This window comes from Rhincodon typus, chromosome 13 (assembly GCF_021869965.1).
Source record: "Rhincodon typus isolate 14 chromosome 13, sRhiTyp1.1, whole genome shotgun sequence".
Classification (NCBI taxonomy): Eukaryota; Metazoa; Chordata; class Chondrichthyes; order Orectolobiformes; family Rhincodontidae; genus Rhincodon; species Rhincodon typus.
The window spans coordinates 50464959-50486454 of NC_063344.1; the positions used below are offsets into that span (position 1 = coordinate 50464959).

Consider the following 21496-nt stretch of genomic DNA (forward strand, 5'->3'; position numbering starts at 1 on the left):
GAGCTGCTGTGCCAAATAAGACCATGGGACCATCTGATTATGGCTTCAACTCCACTTTCCCGTTGACTCGGTTTGTTAAGAGACAGACAGATGTGGTGGTTGGAGGAGCAAATTACTGCAGACGTTGGAATCTCTACTGAAAACAATAAATGCTGGAGATCACAGCAGGTCAGGCAGCAACCATGGAGAGAGACCAAGCTAAGCTTTCGAGTCTAGCTTACTGTTCATCAGAGCTAACACAGAGTGGAGCTGGAAGAGCGCATCAGAGGAGCAGGAAAGTTGACATTTCAGGTTGGGACCCTCTGATGCTGCCTGGCCTGCTGTGCTCCTACAGCTCCACACTGTTATCTCTGACTCCAGCATCGGCAGTTCTTATTATCTCTGGGTGTTTCAGAGCTGACTTGAAGTTTGGAGGGGGCAGCATTTATGCTCTATTGGCGGGCGGGTAGAGGTTGGAGTGCTGAAGGTGAAAAGATGCTGATAGTTCAGCCCAAGTGATAGGAATGTGAAAATGTCAGAACAATGCTGTGTCTAATCGCCTGACTTGAAAGAACAGACAGTTCCGGGGACGGTGGAAGAGGATGTGATAAAGCTAAAACAAAGGGACAGAATGGGAGTTGCTTCACAATTTGAAGGTCTTGAAGTCAATATTAAGTCCAGTAGGTTGTAAATGCCTAGCCTGAAGATGAGACGTTGTTCCTCGTAGGTCTTGATATTAATAAAAACTGTATAGTGTAGCACTTGTTGTTGTAAAACTCACGTGGTGCAGCTTCTGATAGTGTTTCCATATGCAGCTAAATACAAAAATCTTGAAATTGCTGTCAATAATACACAGGGTTATCAGTAACAGTCTTCACAAAAGAAAGTGAGACAATCAGTAGATTGATGTCAACTTCAAGAATTTATTCACTATTCTTGCTTTGAAAAACATGAAAACATTAAGCCTTGTTGAATTAGGTGTTGACAGTTTTAAACTCAGAATAAAATCAGCTTTACTGCTGAAAACCTGTGGTCCTAAAAAATCTAAATTTTATCAGTGTGGCCTTCATATTTCTACTTCTACCTTTTAATGTTATGTGTGTGCTACACCTTTATTTTGCTTTTTGTACAAGGCTCTAAAGTGTATTTTTTAAATGTCCTGCTTTGCTGTGATAACTCTTCAATTGAAGGAGTCCTGTGAATCTTCTGACCCTATTTTGACACTGAACACTGACTTGGTCACAGGACTCAATGTTAGCTCTGTTTTCTCTTCTCTCCAAAGATGCTGCCAGACCTGCTGAGTTTTTCCAACAATTTGTTTTCTTGTTTGTTTCAGTTCTCCAGCATCTGCAATTCCTTGTTTTACATCATACTACTTAAACTATTTGGAGAGGTTGTGGCATAGTCAATGTCACTGGATTAATAATCTAGAACTCCAGGCTAATTAATGTTCTAGGCTCCTGGGTTTGAATCCTACCAGGCATTTGTAAAATTTGAATTAAATAAAAAATTGGAATTAAAAAATGGCCCAGTCAATTGATTACTATCAACGGTCTGCTGTGACTTTCTAATTAGGACTATCACAGATGTAAATACTTCCAAACAGTCTTTAACAAATTCACCATTAGTCAATGGTTTCCCCCCCCTCTTATTGTGCTTATTTTAGCTAGGAAAGAAACAAGATCTTGCTTGTTGCCCTAGGACTCTGATATTTGGTCTCAATTTTTCTTGTCTGTGATCAAAAGATCTATCATCTTTATTTTACTAAGTATTACAAGCAGGTATTTTTCTTCTTTGATATCAGGTACCCATTCATAATTTACAAATTTTGAAGTTGACAAAATATTTAAGTTGCCAAGTAGCTGAAAGTTCGGAGGTTTGTTGTGCAGTTCTAGGAGTGCAGAATTTCCCTCCCCTTCCTCCCTCACCCCGGTAGTCGGCAGAGCAACACGGTGCAGAATTTAAGGGACAACCTGGATGTGAGTGGCAGTCCTAGAATCCACAGAAATTTGCCTGCAAATATTTAATCAGGAGTGACACCCCTTCACTGCCGTTTACAAAATCTAAGCATTTAATTAGGCCAAGCAGCATTGGAGGAGTAGGAAAGCTGACGTTTTGGGCCTAGACCGTTCTTCAGAAACAAGGGTCTGAAGAAGGGTCTAGGCTCGAAACGTCAGCCTTCCTGCTCCACTGATGCGGCTTGGCCTGCTGTATTCATCCAGCTCTACACCTTATCTCAGATTCTTCAACATCTGCAGTTCCTACTATCTCTAAGCATTTAATTCACTGTTCTAAATACCATTCAGTTTCGGCTATGCTGACAAATGATTTCTTCATTGGATTGGTGAGGGAATTAGACAGTTGCTTTTCTGTTTGCACAGGTCCCAGATGTTCTGTAGAGGAATTCCGCACTGTTTGGCTGACAACCTGTCGTGCAAACACCCACAGAAAGAAGAGGGGAAGGCCTGCTGAAATTCATGATTAATTCACAGCACCATCCAGTCCAACTTGTTTTATGAGTTTTATCTTTCCTGCTAATAGCATTATGTGTGGAATGTCAGCCCTATAAATCAACACTGAAAATGCGCCTTCCTAAAAATATCTTTATATACATACATTGTCACCAAAGCAGTTCGGTTGTATAGTAGCATAAGAAGAAACAAACAAACATTGGAGTTTGACACTATCCAACAAATAATTAAAAGACATTTCTTCTTTATACAAGACTATGCTCAGATGCATTTAAGGCACCGGGGATCCGATAACTGAACAAATCCACATATAAAATAACACGGTGTAGACCTGGATGAACACAGCAGGCCAAGCACCATCAGAGGAGCAGGAAAGCTGACGTTTCGGGTCGAGACCCTTCTTCAGGGAAAAAAAAAATCCACATATAACTTTGGCAGAAAAAAAATGCGCCTCTTTACAACTTTGTAACCAGTTATAGAGTTTGGTATCTGGGCAAAACTGCACTGACAGCTTACTTTTCCTTCCCTGCAACTTCCTTTTCTCCTTTGAGGTCCTCACAACAGTTAACTCATCGTTTTACCCCAATAGGTAGCTGCATGATTCGCCCGAGGAAAAAAATATGCCAACGAGAGAGATGTTACAATTAGTGCGCGAGGGTTTCCGCAAGTAAAATAATGCAGATATTGTGTGTTTGAAAAGACGATTCTCTGAAGCTGCAGTAAAGTGGAGACATGAACGCACGCTCAGGAGTGATGAAGACAGCTGCTGGGTCCGGCTCATGCGTGTATGCTCACTCTGGCAGAGTCTGCCGGTTTTCACCATGCCCACTGTCAGCGTGAAGAGGGATTTGCTGTTTGAAGCTTTGGGTCAAGCATACAGTGAGTTTGTTCAGTCCATTCATTCGTGGTCTTAGCTGCCGGGGTGGCGGGCGAATAACACCTGGGAAGAGTGCGGTTAGATTGGAGCACGGGGTTGGGATTGAGAGAGGGTTGTAACGGTAGGGGGGAGCCCAGTTTGGAACGTGGGACCTGGAGAATGGAACACGGAGTCCCTGAACGTTCGGATTCATTCATTCATTGCTTTGTTGCCCGGTTCTGTCCGGGGAGGCTTCCTTTCTGTTGATTGCATCATGCAGAATTGGAGCCTGGCGGTTTGGGCGGCGATCTCTCCTACACAGTGCACGGAGAGTGGAGCTGTCAAATCAAGGAGAGGCACACCTTAAGGAAATTGTGGGTTCCGCTTTGATTCAGTACTGGTTTTAAATAATGCAGTTTTTTTAAAATAAAAAAACGCTTGCCACTAAGTTACTTCTTTGAAAAAAATGCGATACGCTAGTGTGAAGGGTTGGAGAACCGGTTCGTGCAATGTATCTTTTGAGGGATGTTGCCACTAAAAAAACCTATATGGCCAATGTTTTTGATCCATTTTCTCTGTAATGTATATTATTAATATGTTCCATCCTTCTGGGGATTCTGCTGAATTAGCTAATACAGTATAAATTGCGTTGTATGCAATCTGATCTTTCTGAAGAATTTATTTTAATCATACCGTGCCTTTCATAATGCAGTGAGCTCTTGTGCTGCATTTGCTTGCAAAAGTAGACAATCTGGCCTAGCTATTAAATACATCACTTGTGTAATAAATAGTACAAAGCCCCAAGTTCAACTCCAAGGCGTTGCTGTTTTCAGCCACGGCAGCAGTGGGGATGGCAAAGTAATCTAGCACTTCCCTGATTGCTGTCTGCTGTCATTTGCTGGAAATGTTTGTGTTGACTTTGGGTGAAGATATAATTGGTATCAGGTGCAAAATCCTTTGTGCTGAGATGGCACAGCAAGACCCACTGCTTAAAGTCATAGAGATGTACAGCATGGAAACAAATGCTTTGGTCCAACTCTCCCATGCTGACCAGATATCCTAAATAAATCTAGTGTTATTTGCCAGCATTTGGCCTATATTCCTCTAAACCCTTGCTATTCATGTACCAGCCTCCACCACTTCCTCTGACAGCTCACTTTATACACACACCAACCTCTGTGTGAAAAAGTTGCCCCTTAGGTCCCTTTTAAGTCCTTCCGCTCTCACTTTAAACCTATGTCCTCGAGTTTTGGATTCCCCTGCCTTGATTATTCACCCTATTGATGCCCCTCATGATTTTATAAACCTCTAAGGTCGCACTTCAGCCTCTGACGCTCCAGGAAAAATTGCCTCAGCCTATCCAGTCTCTCCCTGTAGCTCAAACTCTCCAACCCAGGTAACATTCTTTTAAATCTTTTCTGACCCCTTTCAAGTTTCACAATATCTTTCATGTGCGTGCCAGCTGATTACATTGGATGAGCTGCTGCTCATGATGATAGTTGCTGACATGATCTTCTTTAAGTGTAGGAAACCTCGTGGCCCTGTTTGGTTTACTGTGGCAGAGAAAAATTACTTCCTCGTTGAACTAGAAAAGTCTCTTGTCAATAACGATATGTAGTTTATTGAATGTCAGAGTCACTAGTTACGGGTCACACTGATATGATGAACTTTGTTGCAGAGACTTTGAGGAGGACCTCCTTTAAGATCGTAATCTGTCCTGCCACAAGTCCATTTGACATCATCTTGGTGGACAGTGCTTATGGAATTCCTCATTATTAACCTTTTCAGACCCATACAGCACATTTCTCCCAGTCCTTTTCCTCATTATGAATACAGGTATTTCTGCTATAACGCATGTTTCGTTAACGTGAGTTGGCTGTAAGGCGATTGATGAATAGTGGACGCTGTTTGGATAATGCAAACTTTTTACTGTACAGTATAGTGACTTTCTATAGCGATTTCCCTATAACGCAACTTTCTATGGTGATTTTCTATAGCGTGAGGTCGCACAAGAACACAATTATCGTGTTGTACAAGAACTACCTGTATTATACATTCATATACACAATTGCATTCACCACTACCCCATCTGCCTTAACATCTTCAGGCAATCTGGAGGTCTCTCTGTTTTCCCAGAACGCATTTACTTTGGACTTGGAAAACTGGCTGTTTGTTGGATGGAGGACCATTGGTCATGATTTTCTCCCTAACAGTCTGAAGTCTGAAGGTCCCTTTAAGCTGAGAGAGCTTGAATTTCTCAGATTTCCTTTGTGGAGGATGTCCTGTCTGCTGAAATAAGCAGTTTCTTCTTTCTAACATTTTAAAGTTGTGGTTGTTACAAGACTGGTAAGCCAGAGACCTAAGCTGAGTATCTGGGGATGCAAATTAAAATTCCACTGTGGCAAATGGCGAATTTTGAATTCAATGAATAAATCTGGAATTAAAAGCCAGTCTAATGACAACCATGAAACCATTGTTGATAGTTGCAAAAACCCATTTGATTCACTAGTACCCTTTTAGGGAAGAAAAATCTGCCAACTTTATCCAGTCTGGCCTACACACGATTCTCACATCAGGTCAAACACAGGCAAGGAAAATTCCTGCTGATGACCATCTGTCACTCTTCAGCTGAGGAATCCTCCATTGTTGAACACCTCATGGAAGATACGTTGAGAGTGTTAAGGGCACAGATTGTACTTTGAGTGGGGGACTTAACTGTTCATCACCAAGATTCGTTTAATGGTGCCACCACTGACTAAGCTGGTCAAGTCCTAAAGCACATAGCTCCTAGACTGGACATGCTGCAGGTCGTGAGGGGAAAAACATTCTTGACCTCGTTCTTGCTACCGTACCTATAGCAGGTGCATCTGTTCATGTCAGTATTAACAGGAGTGACCATCTCATTGTTCTTTGTGGAGATAAAGTCTGATCACACTGAGGACACCCTCCATCATGTGTTGGTGGTACCACCATGCCTAACAGGATAAATATCAAACAGATCGAGAAACTCAAAACTGGGCTTCCATGAGACACTGTTGGCCATCAGCAGCAATACTGTATTCAAACACAATCTGTAAACTAAAACCTGACTCTGACATTTCCATAAGCCAAGGGATCAAAACTGTTTCAATGAAGAGTGCAGGAGCGCATCCTCGAACAGCACCTAGAGATCCTCAGGGTAATGACCTAGGCCCAACCATTTGTAGTTGCTTCAGCAATGGCCTTCTCTGCAAGTTAAGGTTGGAAGCGTAGATGTTCACTGGTGCTAAACGTTGTGCATTTGTTTGCGACTCCTCAAATACTGAAGCAGTCCATGTTTGAAGGCAACAAGATCTGGTCAATATCTAGGTTTGGACTGGCAAGTGGCAAGTAACATTCACATCACACAAATGCCAATCTATGATCACGAGTGAGAGATAATCTAACTACTGCCCTTTGACATTCAATGGTGTTACCATCACTAAATCCCCCACAATCAACATCCTTGGGGTTACAATTGACCAGAAACTCAACTGGACTCACCACATAAACACAGTGGCTATAAGAACAGGTCAGAGGCTAGGAATACTGTTAAAAGTAACTCTTCTCCTGATTCCCTAAAGCCTGTCAGTCACCTGCAAGGCACAAGTCAGGATTGTGATGAAATACTCCCCACCTGCCTGGATGGGTGCAGTCCCAATAGCACTCAAGAAGCTTGACACCATCCAGGACAAAGCAGCCTCCTTGATTGGTACCACATCCACAAACATCCAGTCTCCCCACCACCGATGCTCAGTAGCAGCAGCGAGTACTATCGACAAGATGCACTGCAGAAATTCACCAAAGATCCTCAGACAGCACTTCCAAACCCAGGACTACTTCCATATAGAAGGATAAGTGCAGTAGATACATGGGAACACCACCAACTCCAAGTTCCCCTCCAAGCCACTCACCATGCTGACTTGGAAATATATCACTATTCCTTCACTGTCGCTGAGTCAAGATCCTTGAATTCCCTCCCTAATGGCATTGTGAGCTAATGCATAGCAGGTGGACTGCAGCAATCAAAGAAGACAGTTCACCACCACCTTCTCAAGGGCAACTAGGAATGGGCAATAAATGTTGGTCAGCCAGTGACACCCACATCAGACGAATGAAAGAAAACATACCTAAAAAAGGTGTCACCCTGGTGAAACTTCATCTCAGGTGCCAAGCTGTGTGAACAGCATACAATAGACAGAGGTAAGCAATCCCACAACCAAAGGATCTGTTCACATGTTCTATTGAGGGGGCATAGGTGTTTGGTTAGGAATGGTGCATTCTGCAAGCATTTACTCTCAGCTCCGTTAAATTGTATGGTTATCCTTTCAGGAATTTTCTGAAGTTATTGGTTTTTAATAACACCTAACCTGTTAATTTTCTTTTACAGCTGATGAAGAATTTGATGCACTATGTTTTGAGTTTGGTCTGGAACTGGATGAAGTGGTACAGTATCATTTTATAGCTGGCTAAAAGCGACATATATGTGTAGAAATATAGTGTGACAAAAAAAAACGCAAGCATCAACAAATGTTTATCAATTTATCAATCCAATTTTCTCTACTCTAGGTGCTCATATATGTTGAGTTCTGGGTCAATCTTGCTCAATTTTTTCTAATGATCATTAAACATGTATAAGTCTATAGTTATAGGCTATTCAACCATGTGGAGCACCATAGCTGAGCCTCAGCTAATACATTTACAAATGTACATTTTCTGGTAAGTATCACTGACCGTTGATTAGAAGAATGAATCTGAGCTGTTTTGAATCTCATGAATTCCCAAACCATAGCTCAGAGGTGCTGAGGCCTACATTGACTTTCCCACTGCAGTCTGACTGAGATCACCTACTGCACAGATCTGGGATCAAAAATGATATTTTGCTTATTATTATCACAAATATATAATGCATTTTACAACTTTTAGGTTGGTGGGGGGAATGGAAGCTTCAGGCTTCTTGCTTGCATTCAAATGCTGCTTTTATAAAGCTATTGTAAGTATATATGTATTTAACGTGTATTTTATAGGTTGGTTCTTTTGTTGCAGACATCGGAAAAGGACATTATAAGCAGAGAGCAGGGAGATGGAAAAGCAGAGGGTGCATCTGATGTGATACTGTATAAAATCGATGTTCCTGCTAACCGATATGATCTCTTATGCCTGGAAGGATTGGCCCGTGGTTTACAGGTCTTTAAAGCCAGGTAGCATTTCTTAATATGAATGTAAAATACTGCAGATACAATGAAATATGAAATAAAATCAATCATTGATAGAAATCCTAACAGTTACAGAGAAAGAAAGAGTTAATATTTCAGATATGTGACCTTCATCAGAACTGGAAAATGTAGGAGAAGTAACAGATTTTAAATAAGAGAAAGGGTTAAGGAGAAGGATAGACAAAACAAAGAGAAGGTCTGTGGTAGGATGGAAGGCAGAAACAATTAAACGACACAAGTTTGTGCAAGACCAAAGGGCTTGATAATGGGAAAAGTGAAGATACATAAGGGCAAGATGGTGGACAGTGGCTGTCTAAAATCAGAAAAATGAGAACTAAAAACCAAAAGCTGAAAAGAAGAAGGGCTATTGATCTTGTCCAGCGCATTTCCCACATTTATCTTCTCGCCAGTTCCCTGCCCTTCCAGAACCATGCCAGGGTATGTCCTTGTCTTTGTCCTCATCTTCCACCTACAGTGTCCAATGGATCGCCTTCTGCCACCTCAGGCTTGATACCATCATTACCACAAACATCTGCCTCTTTTCTTTCTCTTTCATTCACTCCCAAAGGGAGTGTCTCCTCCATAATATCCTGCACCTCAGTCGGGCCAGTGTTCCCTCCCGTACTGACAATACAATTCCATTCAGGTCCCAAATACACTTTTTAGCTGAAACAAAGAGCATTATGTGTACTTCCTTCCATTTAGCGACTTTTTATTTACTGCTCATAATGTCTGTATTGGGGAGACTACATGCAGCATGGTGACTACTTTGAGAAACACTTCCTTAGGCTACAAGCATGACACTAAGGTTCCAGTGGCTCACCTTTCTAATTCTTCACCTTGCTCACACATTGGTTTCTCCGACCTTAGTCCCTTTGTGTTCAATGAAGTTCAAGCCACTGCACCTCATCCTTTTGTTAAGACTCAACATTGAGTGCATCAATTTCAGATTGTAACTTCTGCTCGAATTTTGTTTCCTTTTGCTTTGCAGGTGTTGGTTTTCCTTTTATTTTCTCTAGTTTTTGATTTTGGAGAGAAGCTGTTATCATTTGGCAATTCAAACCTCCTCTCAAATCATCAATTATTTCTTTATTTGTTCCATTACCACTCTCTTGGGCTTTGTATCCAATCACAGGCCCTCCCTTTTCTTCTTTCCTTCTGCTCTTCCCCTCCTCCTTTCACTTGTTTAAAACCAATTACACCTCCAACTTTGTTCTGATGAAAAGACATGAGCATGAAACATTAACTCTGTTTCTGTACTGACAGATGCTGCTTGACTTGCAGTATATTTGCAGCACTTGTTTTTATTCAACCTTTCTTACTGTTTTCTTTGTCATATACCTTCTTTCTTATCTGGAAAGTTTCTCAGTCTCATTATGTGTAGTTTGTCAATTAGTTATTAATGCTTTAAGATACCTATTGCTTCTAAAAGAAGTTGATGGTCATGATCTAATTTTCATTTGCCCAAGCAGAATTGAAGCTCCAAGGTACACAAGAGTGGGGCCACCTAATGGAGACATGCAGAAATTAATTATCACCAAAGAGGTAAACATGTTTTTTGCTTAGTTAGCTGAAACATTGTATGGGAGTTGATCAACTCAGTAGGTTTGATGGCTGTTTTGTGAAACAGTGACACTAAGAACATGTTTTACAATTCCTATATTGGCTGAGGTCATCATGGAGGTCCCACCTTCTCAACCTTGCCCCTCACCTGTGGTGTGGTTACCCTCAAATTAAGGTTACCACTGGTTGTCTCTCTCCAATGAGCAAGCAGTGATGATTTTGCTGAGTCAGAATCCTGGAATTCTCTCCCACATGTCATTGTGGATCAACCCATAGCAGATAGATTGCAGCGTATCAGGAAGGCAGCTCACCACCACCTTCTCAAAGGCAACTAGAGATGGGTAATAAATGCTGGCCGGTCAGTGACGCCCACATCTCACAAATGAATATAAAAAAAATTATGGACCTCTGTGGTGACTTGCTCTTTCATTTCTGTATTGTATAAAAGAAGCCATAATTCAAAGGATGTTTTTGATTTTAAAGGAAGTGAAAAGCCTGTTTTCAAGATGCCATCTACCATTCCAACTTAAATTACAAACTAAACCTTGAAGCAAATATATTTTATTTTAAAAGTATATTCAAGATAAAGAATGTTCATCTTTAAAAATGGAGTGTTCTTTCATTTAATGCATCTTATATCGGCAGCTTGAACTCTGTTAGACAATGTTTCTGACTCCCAACCTCAGAAAATACATTGGCTCCCGTGTGATGAGAGTAACCTTCGTGTTTTCTAGACCACTGCGGGTGGATTTCAACTCAGGGCTTAAAGGGAAAAGTACATCATTTGAACTTTTTGTACTAGATTCAGTATTTCTGAAAAAAAAATTGTGTTTAAGGATAATACATGCAGTGTGTCAAAACTGGCAACCTGGACTGAATTTGTGCTGGATTTTGGATCTTGTCAGTTTTTGGGTTGGGCCATTTGGGCTGGGTGAGGGGAGCACCACAGATTGTTTAGAACGTAGCAAAAGACTGCTAAAAAGCCAATAATTCATTGGCCCCCCCCCATCCAGCCAGTGCAGTGCCTGGCTGAACAAATTCATGCGTGGTAGTTTAGTAAAGAATTGTAGACACTCATCACTGTCTGGGTGAAATATGTTTTCCTTCATATCCTTTCTAATGTGTCCAACAACCACCTGAAATTTGCCCACAATGATGATCTCTGCTTAGGGAAAAAGCAATTTTCCATGCACTCTGTCCAAGCCCCTCATTACTTTGAAGAACTCACATAAATCACCCTTCACCCACTACTTTTCTCAGGAAAACAACCCTAGCTTATCTAATCTTGGTTCATACCTGCAATTTTCAAGCCCCGGCAACATTCTTATTAATCCCCTCTATAGTCTCTCTAAAGCAATTATGTCCTTTCTGTAGTGTGGTGACCAAACTGTGTACCCAACTCCAGCTGTGGCCTAACTAGTGTCTTATATTTTTCCAACATTACATTCCTGCTCACGTGCTCAATACCTCACCCAGTGAAGGAAAGCAACTCACATTCCTACATACCTCTGTATGTAGTTATCCTGCCATGTTTAGGAGCCAGTGTACATACTCCAAGGTCTCTCACCCCCTCTATCCCTCTCAATACCCTCCTGCTTAATGTGCATTCCCTTGCTCTATTTGCTGTCCCAAATTCACAACCCCTTACTTGTTCAGACTGAATTCCATTTACCATTTTCTGCCCAATCAAACCATTGGTATCTTTCTGCAGTCGACGTACCAGAACCTTCATGACTAATACCCGACTCATTTTTCTGTCATCAGCAAATTTCCCACTCATGGCTGTGATGCTTAATACAAAGTTAGTAATACATACCGCTGACAGCAAGGGCAATGAGCCCTGTGGAACACAACTGGAAACGGGTTTCCATTTGCAAAAATATCTGTCAACAGTTACCATTTGTTTCCTGTCACTAAGTCAATTTTGGATCCAACTCACCATATCCTTATGGCTTTAATTTATAATACCAGCCTTGCCAGAAGCCTTAATAGGGTCCATGTAAACGACCATCCATCACACTGCCCTCATTAATCATCTTCGTTATTTCCTCAATAAATTCAGTTTCGTTACTAAGACACAACCTTCCCTTAACAAAACTGTGCTGACTACCCTGGTTAGTCCATGTCTCCAAGTAACACTAAATCCTATCTTTCAATTGTCTCTAGTTGTCTGAATGGGAATCACAAACACAAAACCTGGAACCAGTAGGTTTGAGAGCAAATTGCAGCTTTCTATCACTTCTGTTTGTAATCAGCTAACTCAACACTGACCAGATATTGAATTAGAAACATTTTTAATTGGTGATTATTTCCACAAAGGGAGGAATAGTAATTGGTCGAATTTTTGTGCTGCTATGATCACAATATATTGTTAATTCTGTAACAGTCACAATCCAAATCCTCACTGTTGCTACAAGTTACAGTTTCATTGTGATTCTTTTCCTTTTGTAGACTGCACAAGTTCGCCCACATGCTGTAGCAGCTGTCCTGCGTAATATTAAGTTCACCAAGGATCGCTATGACAGTTTCATTGAGCTACAGGAGAAACTGCATCAAAACATCTGCAGGTGAAATCACCTGGGCCCTTACTTTCTGATAAATCATTCATGAAACTACCAAAAATGCATCATTCAGACATCATGTATGAAAACATCTGTGTGATAAAATAGTTACAAGTTTTGGTTGCTCAAGTTTGAGTTGTTCTGCTGTGTTCCAGTTGTAATACTGAAAAGTTAGACTTGAAGTAAATATTGAGAAAATAATTAGTGCATAAATGATTCTGTAGGAAACGAGCTTTGGTTGCTATTGGAACCCATGATCTGGACACCGTTGCAGGACCTTTTACCTATACCGCAAAACCACCTTCTGAAATTAAGTTCAGACCCTTAAACCAGTCAAAAAAATACACTGCTTCAGAAATAATGGATCTTTACAGGGTAAGAAACATTTTCAGTCACAATGTTTTACTTTTATACAATGAATATTCTTGCTTTGATAATTTAAAATGAACGTGAGGGAACTCATTTGACAAAGGATCTATTGCTAATGAAAAAAATGCAAGTGAGCAATATAAATCTGCAATAGTTATGCACTGTGCTTTTTTCTTTCATTTTGAAAAATTGTACCTTTGTGAAATATTTTGCAAAAACAAAATTTTCCCTTGTGCCACGATAATTATTGAGCACAAAGATTTCTATGTTTTGAAATGCTTAATTCCGGTGCAATTTGTATTGTAGCAAGTTAGAAACTGGCCTCTATCTGAATTCAAATCCATCTCATACTAATAAAATCCATAATGCATGCTAAGTGGAAGGGCCTTTGTGAATTGTATGTGGATAATTGTAATCCGATTTTCATTGAGTATGGTATGGATGCTCATCACATAATTACCCCAAATTTGGCACAAATTGAGACTGTATGGTTGCAATCTCAGCTACAAGCTACCAGATTACGGATGTGCCATGCAGAAGAAGGATGTGCTTGCAGGTGAAAGGATGGCCTGCCCCTTTGAGGTTGGGACAAATACTTTGGAGCTTTAATCTATGTTTCCTTAAGTTCTACCTTATTTATGCATGCTTGAAATTACCCTGAGCAACTAAGTGAAAGATGTTGCATTTCCTTGGTACTAGAATTTTTTAATCTTCTAGATCCTCAAGTATTCACAAGACAAAGAAACATCGTTATTACTACTCCTGAGTTTCGCACAGTATTGATGATTTAGGTGAATTTTTTTCCAGGCTTGTACAATTTCAGTCTTTCCTGACTAAGTGTAGGTCCACAAAAATGTATTCTGTCTCTCATTTGTGAATTTATTTGCAATCTGTGGCATGATGTTTAGGATGTGATGGAAGCGACACAGAGGGCGCAACTGAAAATTCACCCAGGTCAGTTTCCTGACCCCATCATACCCTCCAGGCTATTTTATCAGGAATGACAGGGTTACCTCTCCACAATCAATGGGTAATGTATTGTAAATAGTTCAGTGGTAGTTAAGGCCTTGGGTCAGAGGCTGCCTGGGGTTTTCCAGTCAGGTGGCAGATCCCCCGAGGGCTTGGCGATTGCACCATCTACCTTAATGCAATTTCCCTGTAACTGCACCAGACAGGCTTTGAGGTCCTCCCACATTCTTGACTTCAGCTGCAGGCAGTCTTGCGGAGGGTTTCCTCTTCCACAGTGGTGACCCAGCTAACAAAGACATTTTCTTTAGCGTAAAAATTTTAAAAATTGGAGCGAGGATACCTCCAAATGGAGGAACCTCTCTTAACTGAACCGTAAGCTACTACTCCTTCGGTCCTCCAGCTGAAAGAGCCTGTGCTCTGGCTAATAAGTGGCCAATTCAGTGCAAGTCATTGCTGGGTGGCTGATACCTCACCTAGAGCAAGTTAGTGGCTCCGCCTGACCTTGATATTGGAGTCCTGAATCCCACAAGGAAATTGCTGTTCTTTGCCCTTTCAGCTGGATGTAAAAATATCCAATACAAATTGAAAAAGAAGATAAAACTGTGTTGATTAATTGCTCAATATTCTGTACTTGAACAGTAGAACTGATAAATTATCTTTTCGTTTGTTTCATTATCTCACTTGTGATTTGTGAGGTGTCTGTAGAGTTGGCTGCGGGTTTGCATGCGTATCTAAAACGACTGCACTTAAAAAGTAACCTATTAGTTGCAAGATGTTGCAGAGGACTATATGGTGGCTGTCTCATCAGACAGAGATGATTGGTGGTAGTTTAACCTGAGGGTCATCACACCTCAGCAAGGGGCGAAGGTGGGACCTTCATAGTGATCGCAACTGGTTTGGGAATTGAATCCATGCTGTTGCTGTCACACTGTATTGCAAACCAGCCATCCAGCCAACTAAGCTAACCAGCCAGTTGTAAAGTGCCTTGCAAAGTCCTGGTGCATACAAAGGCATTGTATAAATGCCATTTCTTCCCAGCAATGAGTGCTCAAGCGTTCCTGGAATAATGGTGTCCTTGACTACATGGTTTCTCATCTTGTTGGCACAATACATTGGAATCCAAAGCATCATGCCTTAAATGAAAACTGAACTGTTCAAGGAATCTTTCCCTGCTGAGAGATATCCTCAGTCAAATGTATCACGATTAGTTGGTGTGATCTGAATAATTGATAATCCAAGTAGATTCATAGACATTTACAGCACAGAAGGAGGCAATTGGCTTGTAATGTCCATGCTGGTCAACAGACATCTGACTACACCAATCCCATTTTCCAGCTCTTGGCCCATAGCCCTAGAGGCAATGACATTGCAGGTGAATATCTAAATGCTGCTTAAATATTATGAGAGTTTCTGACTCAATCACTGTTTAAGGTAGTGAGTTCTGGACTCCCATCATCCTCTCGCTGAAAACCTTTCTTCTCGATTCTCCTGTCAGCCCTCTACTTCTTACCATAAACCTATGCTGTATAGTTATTGACCCATCTATTGATGGAAAATAAATCTCCCTCATAATTTTAAACAACTCTATCAGTTCCCTTTTCAACCTGCTCTGCTCCAACAACCGCAGCCTATCTAATCTTCCCTTATTATTCAAACTGTCCAGTTAAATTTTGACTGATATTGAAAATTTTCAAAGTACTGCTACAACATCTTTTACAAAACCATTAATTTAGGCTATCTTTAATTCCCTAATATACAATGTCACGCAGTTGTATGATTGGATTAAGGTTCTACAGAAAAATATACTTTGAATCAAATTTTTAATTCAAAATATTTGATTAAGTCACGGCATGGATATTTATATCACTGTTTGTGGTATCAATTAATTTAATCGAAAACGAAAGAAACAAGGCTGTAACGACATCTACTAACCAAGAATTTACCAAATGATCTTGGTCCAGAAAATCCTCAGATTTATTTGGTTTGATTTTCAGACGGACAGTCACCTTCGCCATTATTTGCACATCATTGAAAATAAACCAGTTTATCCTGTTATCTATGACAGCAATGGCATTGTTCTTTCTATGCCACCTATTATAAATGGTGAGTAAGTATGCTATTTGTGCCGTTGTGCACTGGTGCAATTTTTCTACTTAAATGAAATAGTTACTTAATGTCCCTGTAATTGTTTCCAATTTTTTTTCCCTCCAACCTCATCCCTCCCATACAAAAACTGTTTTCCTTTACAATTTGTAAATGAGTGGGGATTAATGAGATTATATTTTTACTGTGTAAAACCTATTTTTGAGCTTATATTATAAGTAGATGGTTAAGTTTATTCAATTTTATCTTCCTTTTTTTTGTGAATAACCTTCTGTTTTATTGTTAAAGCAAAATCTGCAGTTTGCGTGCTTATGATTCAGTGAGAGACCACTGTTGAAACCAAAACAAATTCAAATATGATCTATCAATCCAGGTTTCAGCCTGGGATCTGACTTGTCCAGTAATAACATCAGATGTGATCATGACGAATGTTAGTGGAGACATGAAGTCTGAAACTGTTCTAATCGTAAATAGAATTAGACCACTTAGCTTTTAAAGTCTGTTTTGCTATCATTCAATTAAATTGTAACTAATCTATATCTCCACTTCATTTTACCTGTGTTGATACCCTTCCCTGACCAACAGTTTTGAAAATTTTAGTTGCCTGAGTACCCACAACCTTTAGTGTGGATGTGGACACCAGTTACGGTGGTTGGCAGAGACGGCGAGGCATCTATTGTTCCAGGTTTTGAACTATTCTTTCTGTGGAAAAGGACCTCATGATTCCAGACTCATTTTAAATTGAATTCTCGCACCAGAGGAACATAGTTTCTTTTTATGTACTTATTGAACCCCTCCATCATTTTTAACATCTCTTGACCTTCTAATCCCAAGGAATAAATTTCAGCATAGCCATCTGTTGCTTTTCCAACAACAAATAATTAGTGTTTTACTTGAGAGATTTTTGCCACTGATGAGTTCTGTGCTGTTATCTTTATGGATGTACAGCCACTTAGTAAATAGAATGCCAAGAAAGAGGGACGTTTCCTTTATGATACAACATACTGGGATCTTTTCCTTGCAAGTTTGGGAGTTATATGGCAAGGAAATGAGGAAATTAGGTTCGCTTTTCAAGTTTAAGTGGATTTATGTCTGACCGTACTATTGCTTTGTCTTGAGCTATGTCACCTGTTCGAAAAGGCTATCTACTTTGTCCAGTCAGTAGGTATTTAATCCTACTTATAAATTACATATTTTTCAATTATATATTCCCCTTTTAAAAAGCTTTTAAATTCTGGTTCAACCACGTTCTGGTAGGATGTGTGATGCCTGGGTTTTTCTCTTGCTGATTCATGGAGTCAAACAGCGCAGAAGAGGCCCTTCGGCCCATTGTGTCTATGCTGACCTAGTTATACTAATCCCACTTTCCAACACTTGGCTTTATATGTTATGACATTTCAAGTGATAATCCACATACCTTTTAAAGGTTGTGAGGTTTCCTGCCTCTACTACCGTCCAAGGCAGTGCATTCTAGACCACTACCACCCTCTGGGTGAAACATCTGTTTCTGAAAACCCCTCTAAACACCCTGCCTTTCACCTTGAGATTATGACTCCTCATTATTGACCCTTCAACAAAAGAGAACAGCTGCTTCCTATCCACCCTGTTCATGCTGCTCTTAATCTTGTACTCCTCAACAAGCTTCACACCCCACCCAGCCTTCTCTGCTCCGAAAAAAGCAAACGAAGCTTACCCAGCCTTATAGATGAGATGCTTTATCCCTGGCAACATCCTGGTGAATCTCCTCTCCCTCCAGTGCAATCACATTCTTTGACCAGAACTGCACATAGTACTCTAGCTCTGGCCTAACCAAAGTTTTGTAAACTCCACCATGACCTCTCTACCTGTAAAATCTATGATGTGACTGAAAAATCAAGTATGTGACTTCTTAACTACCCTATTAATCTGTCCTGCTACCTTCAGGGATCTGTGGACAAGCACCCCAAGATCCCTCTGCTCCTATGTGCTTTCTGCTGTCCTGTTGTTCATTGAGTATTGCTTTGTCTTGTTACCTCTTCCAAAATGCATCTCCTCACACCGTCTACCTCTGGTCTGCCCAAATGTCCAACCTTTCTATGTTGAGGTTGGTTGGCTTGCCGAGCTGGTTTGTAAATGAGTGGGGATTAATGAGATTATATTTTTACTGTGTAAAACCTATTTTTGAGCTTGTATTATAAGTAGATGGTTAAGTTTATTCAATTTTATCTTCATTTTTTTTGTGAATAACCTTCTGTTTTATTGTTAAAGCAAAATCTGCAGTTTGCTTGCTTATGATTCAGTGAGAGATCACTGTTGAAACCAAAACAAATTCAAATATGATCTATCAATCCAGGTTTCGTTACCATGCTTGGTAACATCCTCAGTGCAGCCTCTGATGAAGTGTCGATGTGTTTTCCTGCCTGGTTTTTAAACTCTGGGGTCCATTGAGATGGATTGCCTCACTTCTGGTTTTCCTTCGTAGTGGAGTGTATATGGGGTCGAGTTCAATGTGTTTATTAACAACATGCTTCATGGAGTGCCATGCTTCCAGGAATTCTCGTGCCGATGTAGTGTTTCTCTGGGCATCAGAGTGGCACACAAGCCCACGTCAACCCTACGACAACTGCTCACCCGAACTGAAGACCCACTCCCCGCCATGGACAGGACCAATGTCATCTACAAAATCCCCTGCAGAGACTACGAGAAACACTACATCGGACAAACAGGAAGGAAACTAACAACAAGAGTACATGAACACCAACTGGCTACAAAAAGATACGACCAGTACTCACTCATCTTGATCCGCGTGGACAAGGAGAACCACGACTTTGACTGGGACAACACCAAGATCCTGGGACAAGCTAGGCAGAGACAAGCATGAGAATTCCTGGAAGCATGGCACTCCATGAAGCATGCTATCAATAAACACATTGAACTCGACCCCATATACACTCCACTATGAAGGAAAACCGGAAGTGAGGCAATCCATCTCAACGGACCCCAAAGTTTAAAAACCAGGCGGGAAAGCACATCGACGCTTCATCAGAGGCTGCACTGAGGATGTTACCCAGCACGGTAACGAAATGTCTGCAAAACAACAAACCAGCTCGGTGAGCCAACCAACCTCAACACCCACAACCCGAGCTACAGATCTACTCCAAAATCTTAGGAACCTTTCTGTGTTTTCCTGTAACCTAAGATCTTCTTCCTCACTGTTAACCAATCTTTGTGTCATCAGCAAACTTACTTATCATCCACCCCCCCTCTCACATTCTCATCTCATGAACAATAATCCCCTTAGTTTGCCACTGGACACAGGCCTCCATTCAGCCAATTTTCGATCTAATTTGTCAATTTATTCTGCTTCCCGTGTGTTTTTACCTTCTTTGTCAGTCTGTTGTATGGGACATTATTAAAGCCTTTGCTGAAATCTATATAAATGACATCACTTACGTTACCTTGACCTGATCACCATCGCAAAAAATTCAATCAAATCTATTAGGCATGATCTTCCTCTGACTAAGCCATGTTGACTATCCCCGATCAGACCTTGCCTTTCCAAGTGGATTCTCTCCTTCGGAATTATCTCCATGTTTCCATATCAGTAATGTGAGACTCACTGGTCTGTAATTTCCTGTCTTTCCTTTACCACAGTCCTGAAAATTGGAATCACATTAGCTGTCCTCCAGTCCTCCGGCATCTCCTCTGTGGCCAGAGAGAAATTAAAAAATTAAGTCAGATCCCAGTGATTTCCTCCCTTGTCTCCCTCAGCAGCCTGTTTGTTCACCCAGTCCTGGGAATTGTCCACTTTTGAGCTTGCCATTACCTCCAATACCTCCTCGGTCTCTGTGACAATCTGCTCAAGAACCTCACAGTCCCTCTTCCCAAACTCTGTACGTACATCCTCCTTCTCTAGAGTGACATCCAGTTCCATGCACAAATTACACCGTTGATTCCTAATGCATCCTACTCCCTCCCTAGTTATTCTTTTACCCTTGATATACTTAGAGAATATCTTGACATTCTCCCTAATTTTACCCACCAGCATTTTCTCATGTCCTGTCCTTGCTCTCCTCGATTGCTTTCTTCAGTTGTCTCCTGCACTTCCTACACCCCATTGGGGCCTCCATTGATTTACTCCGTTTGCACCTACTAAAAGCCTGTCATTTCCTTCTTACCTAATCCTGAGTATTCTGAGACAGGCAGGGTTTCTTGGCTTGTTGCTTCTGCATTTCATCCTAAAGGGAATATGTTGGACCTGTATTCTCCTCCTTTTTCTTTTTTGAATGCCATCCCACCGTCCTGGTGCAGATTTATTCACATGAAGCTGTTCCCAGTCAATTCCATCTTATTTTAATAAAACTTGCCTTCCCCCAATCCAAAACTAGTTGGACCTTCTACATGTTGATGTAAAAAGCTATTCTGAATATATTTCAAGAAATCCTATCCCTCTAAACCCTTTGCACTATGACTAGCCAATTAACGTTGGGGAAATTGAAACCCTTTGATATAATAATCCTATTGTTATTTTTACATACCTTAATGAATTATCTACATACCTGCTCCTCTGTTGTCTGCAGACTGTTTGTTTGTTTTGGGACCTATAATACACTCTCAGCAATGTGACTGACTTTTTTTTATTCCTAAGCTGCATCCACAAAGCCTCTTGCCTCCCACTTGTTAGGTCCCATATTCCCCAGAATCAGTCCCAGTGACCCAGGATTCTCAGAACAACTCTTGAGCTATGTATTCACCTGCCCCATTCTCCTATTTCTGCTAAAAAGATGTTTCTAAATGTATTTTTTTTTCTTTTAGCAACTGCTTTAATCTTTTTCCTCTCGTTACCAACTTAGCACTAGTCTTTCCTTTTTTTTCAAATCAACCTATTAGAGGTGTTATTACACACTTCTGGAGGAGGTAGATCCCCTGGCTCAGAAGTAGGGACATTACCACTGCACCAGAATAGTCCTTCATTGCTTTCAAACTTGCCTGTTCAGAGTTGCTATCACAGACCTCTGGAGCAGGTGAGACTTGAACCTAGATCCTCTAGCCCACAGCTAGGGGCTCTACCACTGTGACACAAGAGCTTTCTATTTACTTTATTAAACTCTAGAAATACGTTGAACACCTGTATCTGGTCACCTCCAAATTTACTTTACTTGATGAAAAGAGCTCCAGTTTCTCAGTCTTTCCTAATGATTCAAACTTGATTCCTGGTATTATCCAATGAAGTTCTTCTGTGTCCTTGACATCCTCCCTGTAGTAAAATCCCCCCACCCCCGACCTCATCCCAAGACCAGCTCCCCCCTCTCGTCCCCGCCTCCTTGACCTGTCCGTCTTCTCTCCCACCTATCCGTTCCTCCCACCTCACTGACCAACCGCCACCCCCACTTCCTACCTACACTCACCTCA

The 21496-nt window shown here is 40.9% G+C and overlaps 1 protein-coding gene across 1 annotated transcript in view; it reads left to right on the forward strand.

The window, feature by feature from the left end:
• The first annotated feature begins 3125 nt into the window (after positions 1–3125).
• The window catches only part of farsb (phenylalanyl-tRNA synthetase subunit beta), a 61890-nt gene continuing 43519 nt past the window's right edge, over positions 3126–21496 (forward strand). Inside the window, exons 1-7 of the mRNA XM_048604406.1 lie at positions 3126–3329; positions 7715–7770; positions 8371–8525; positions 10013–10085; positions 12555–12670; positions 12889–13039; positions 15997–16105. Coding sequence (XP_048460363.1) covers positions 3230–3329; positions 7715–7770; positions 8371–8525; positions 10013–10085; positions 12555–12670; positions 12889–13039; positions 15997–16105 — 760 coding nt within the window. The 5' untranslated portion in view covers positions 3126–3229. The remainder of the gene's footprint in view (positions 3330–7714; positions 7771–8370; positions 8526–10012; positions 10086–12554; positions 12671–12888; positions 13040–15996; positions 16106–21496) is intronic.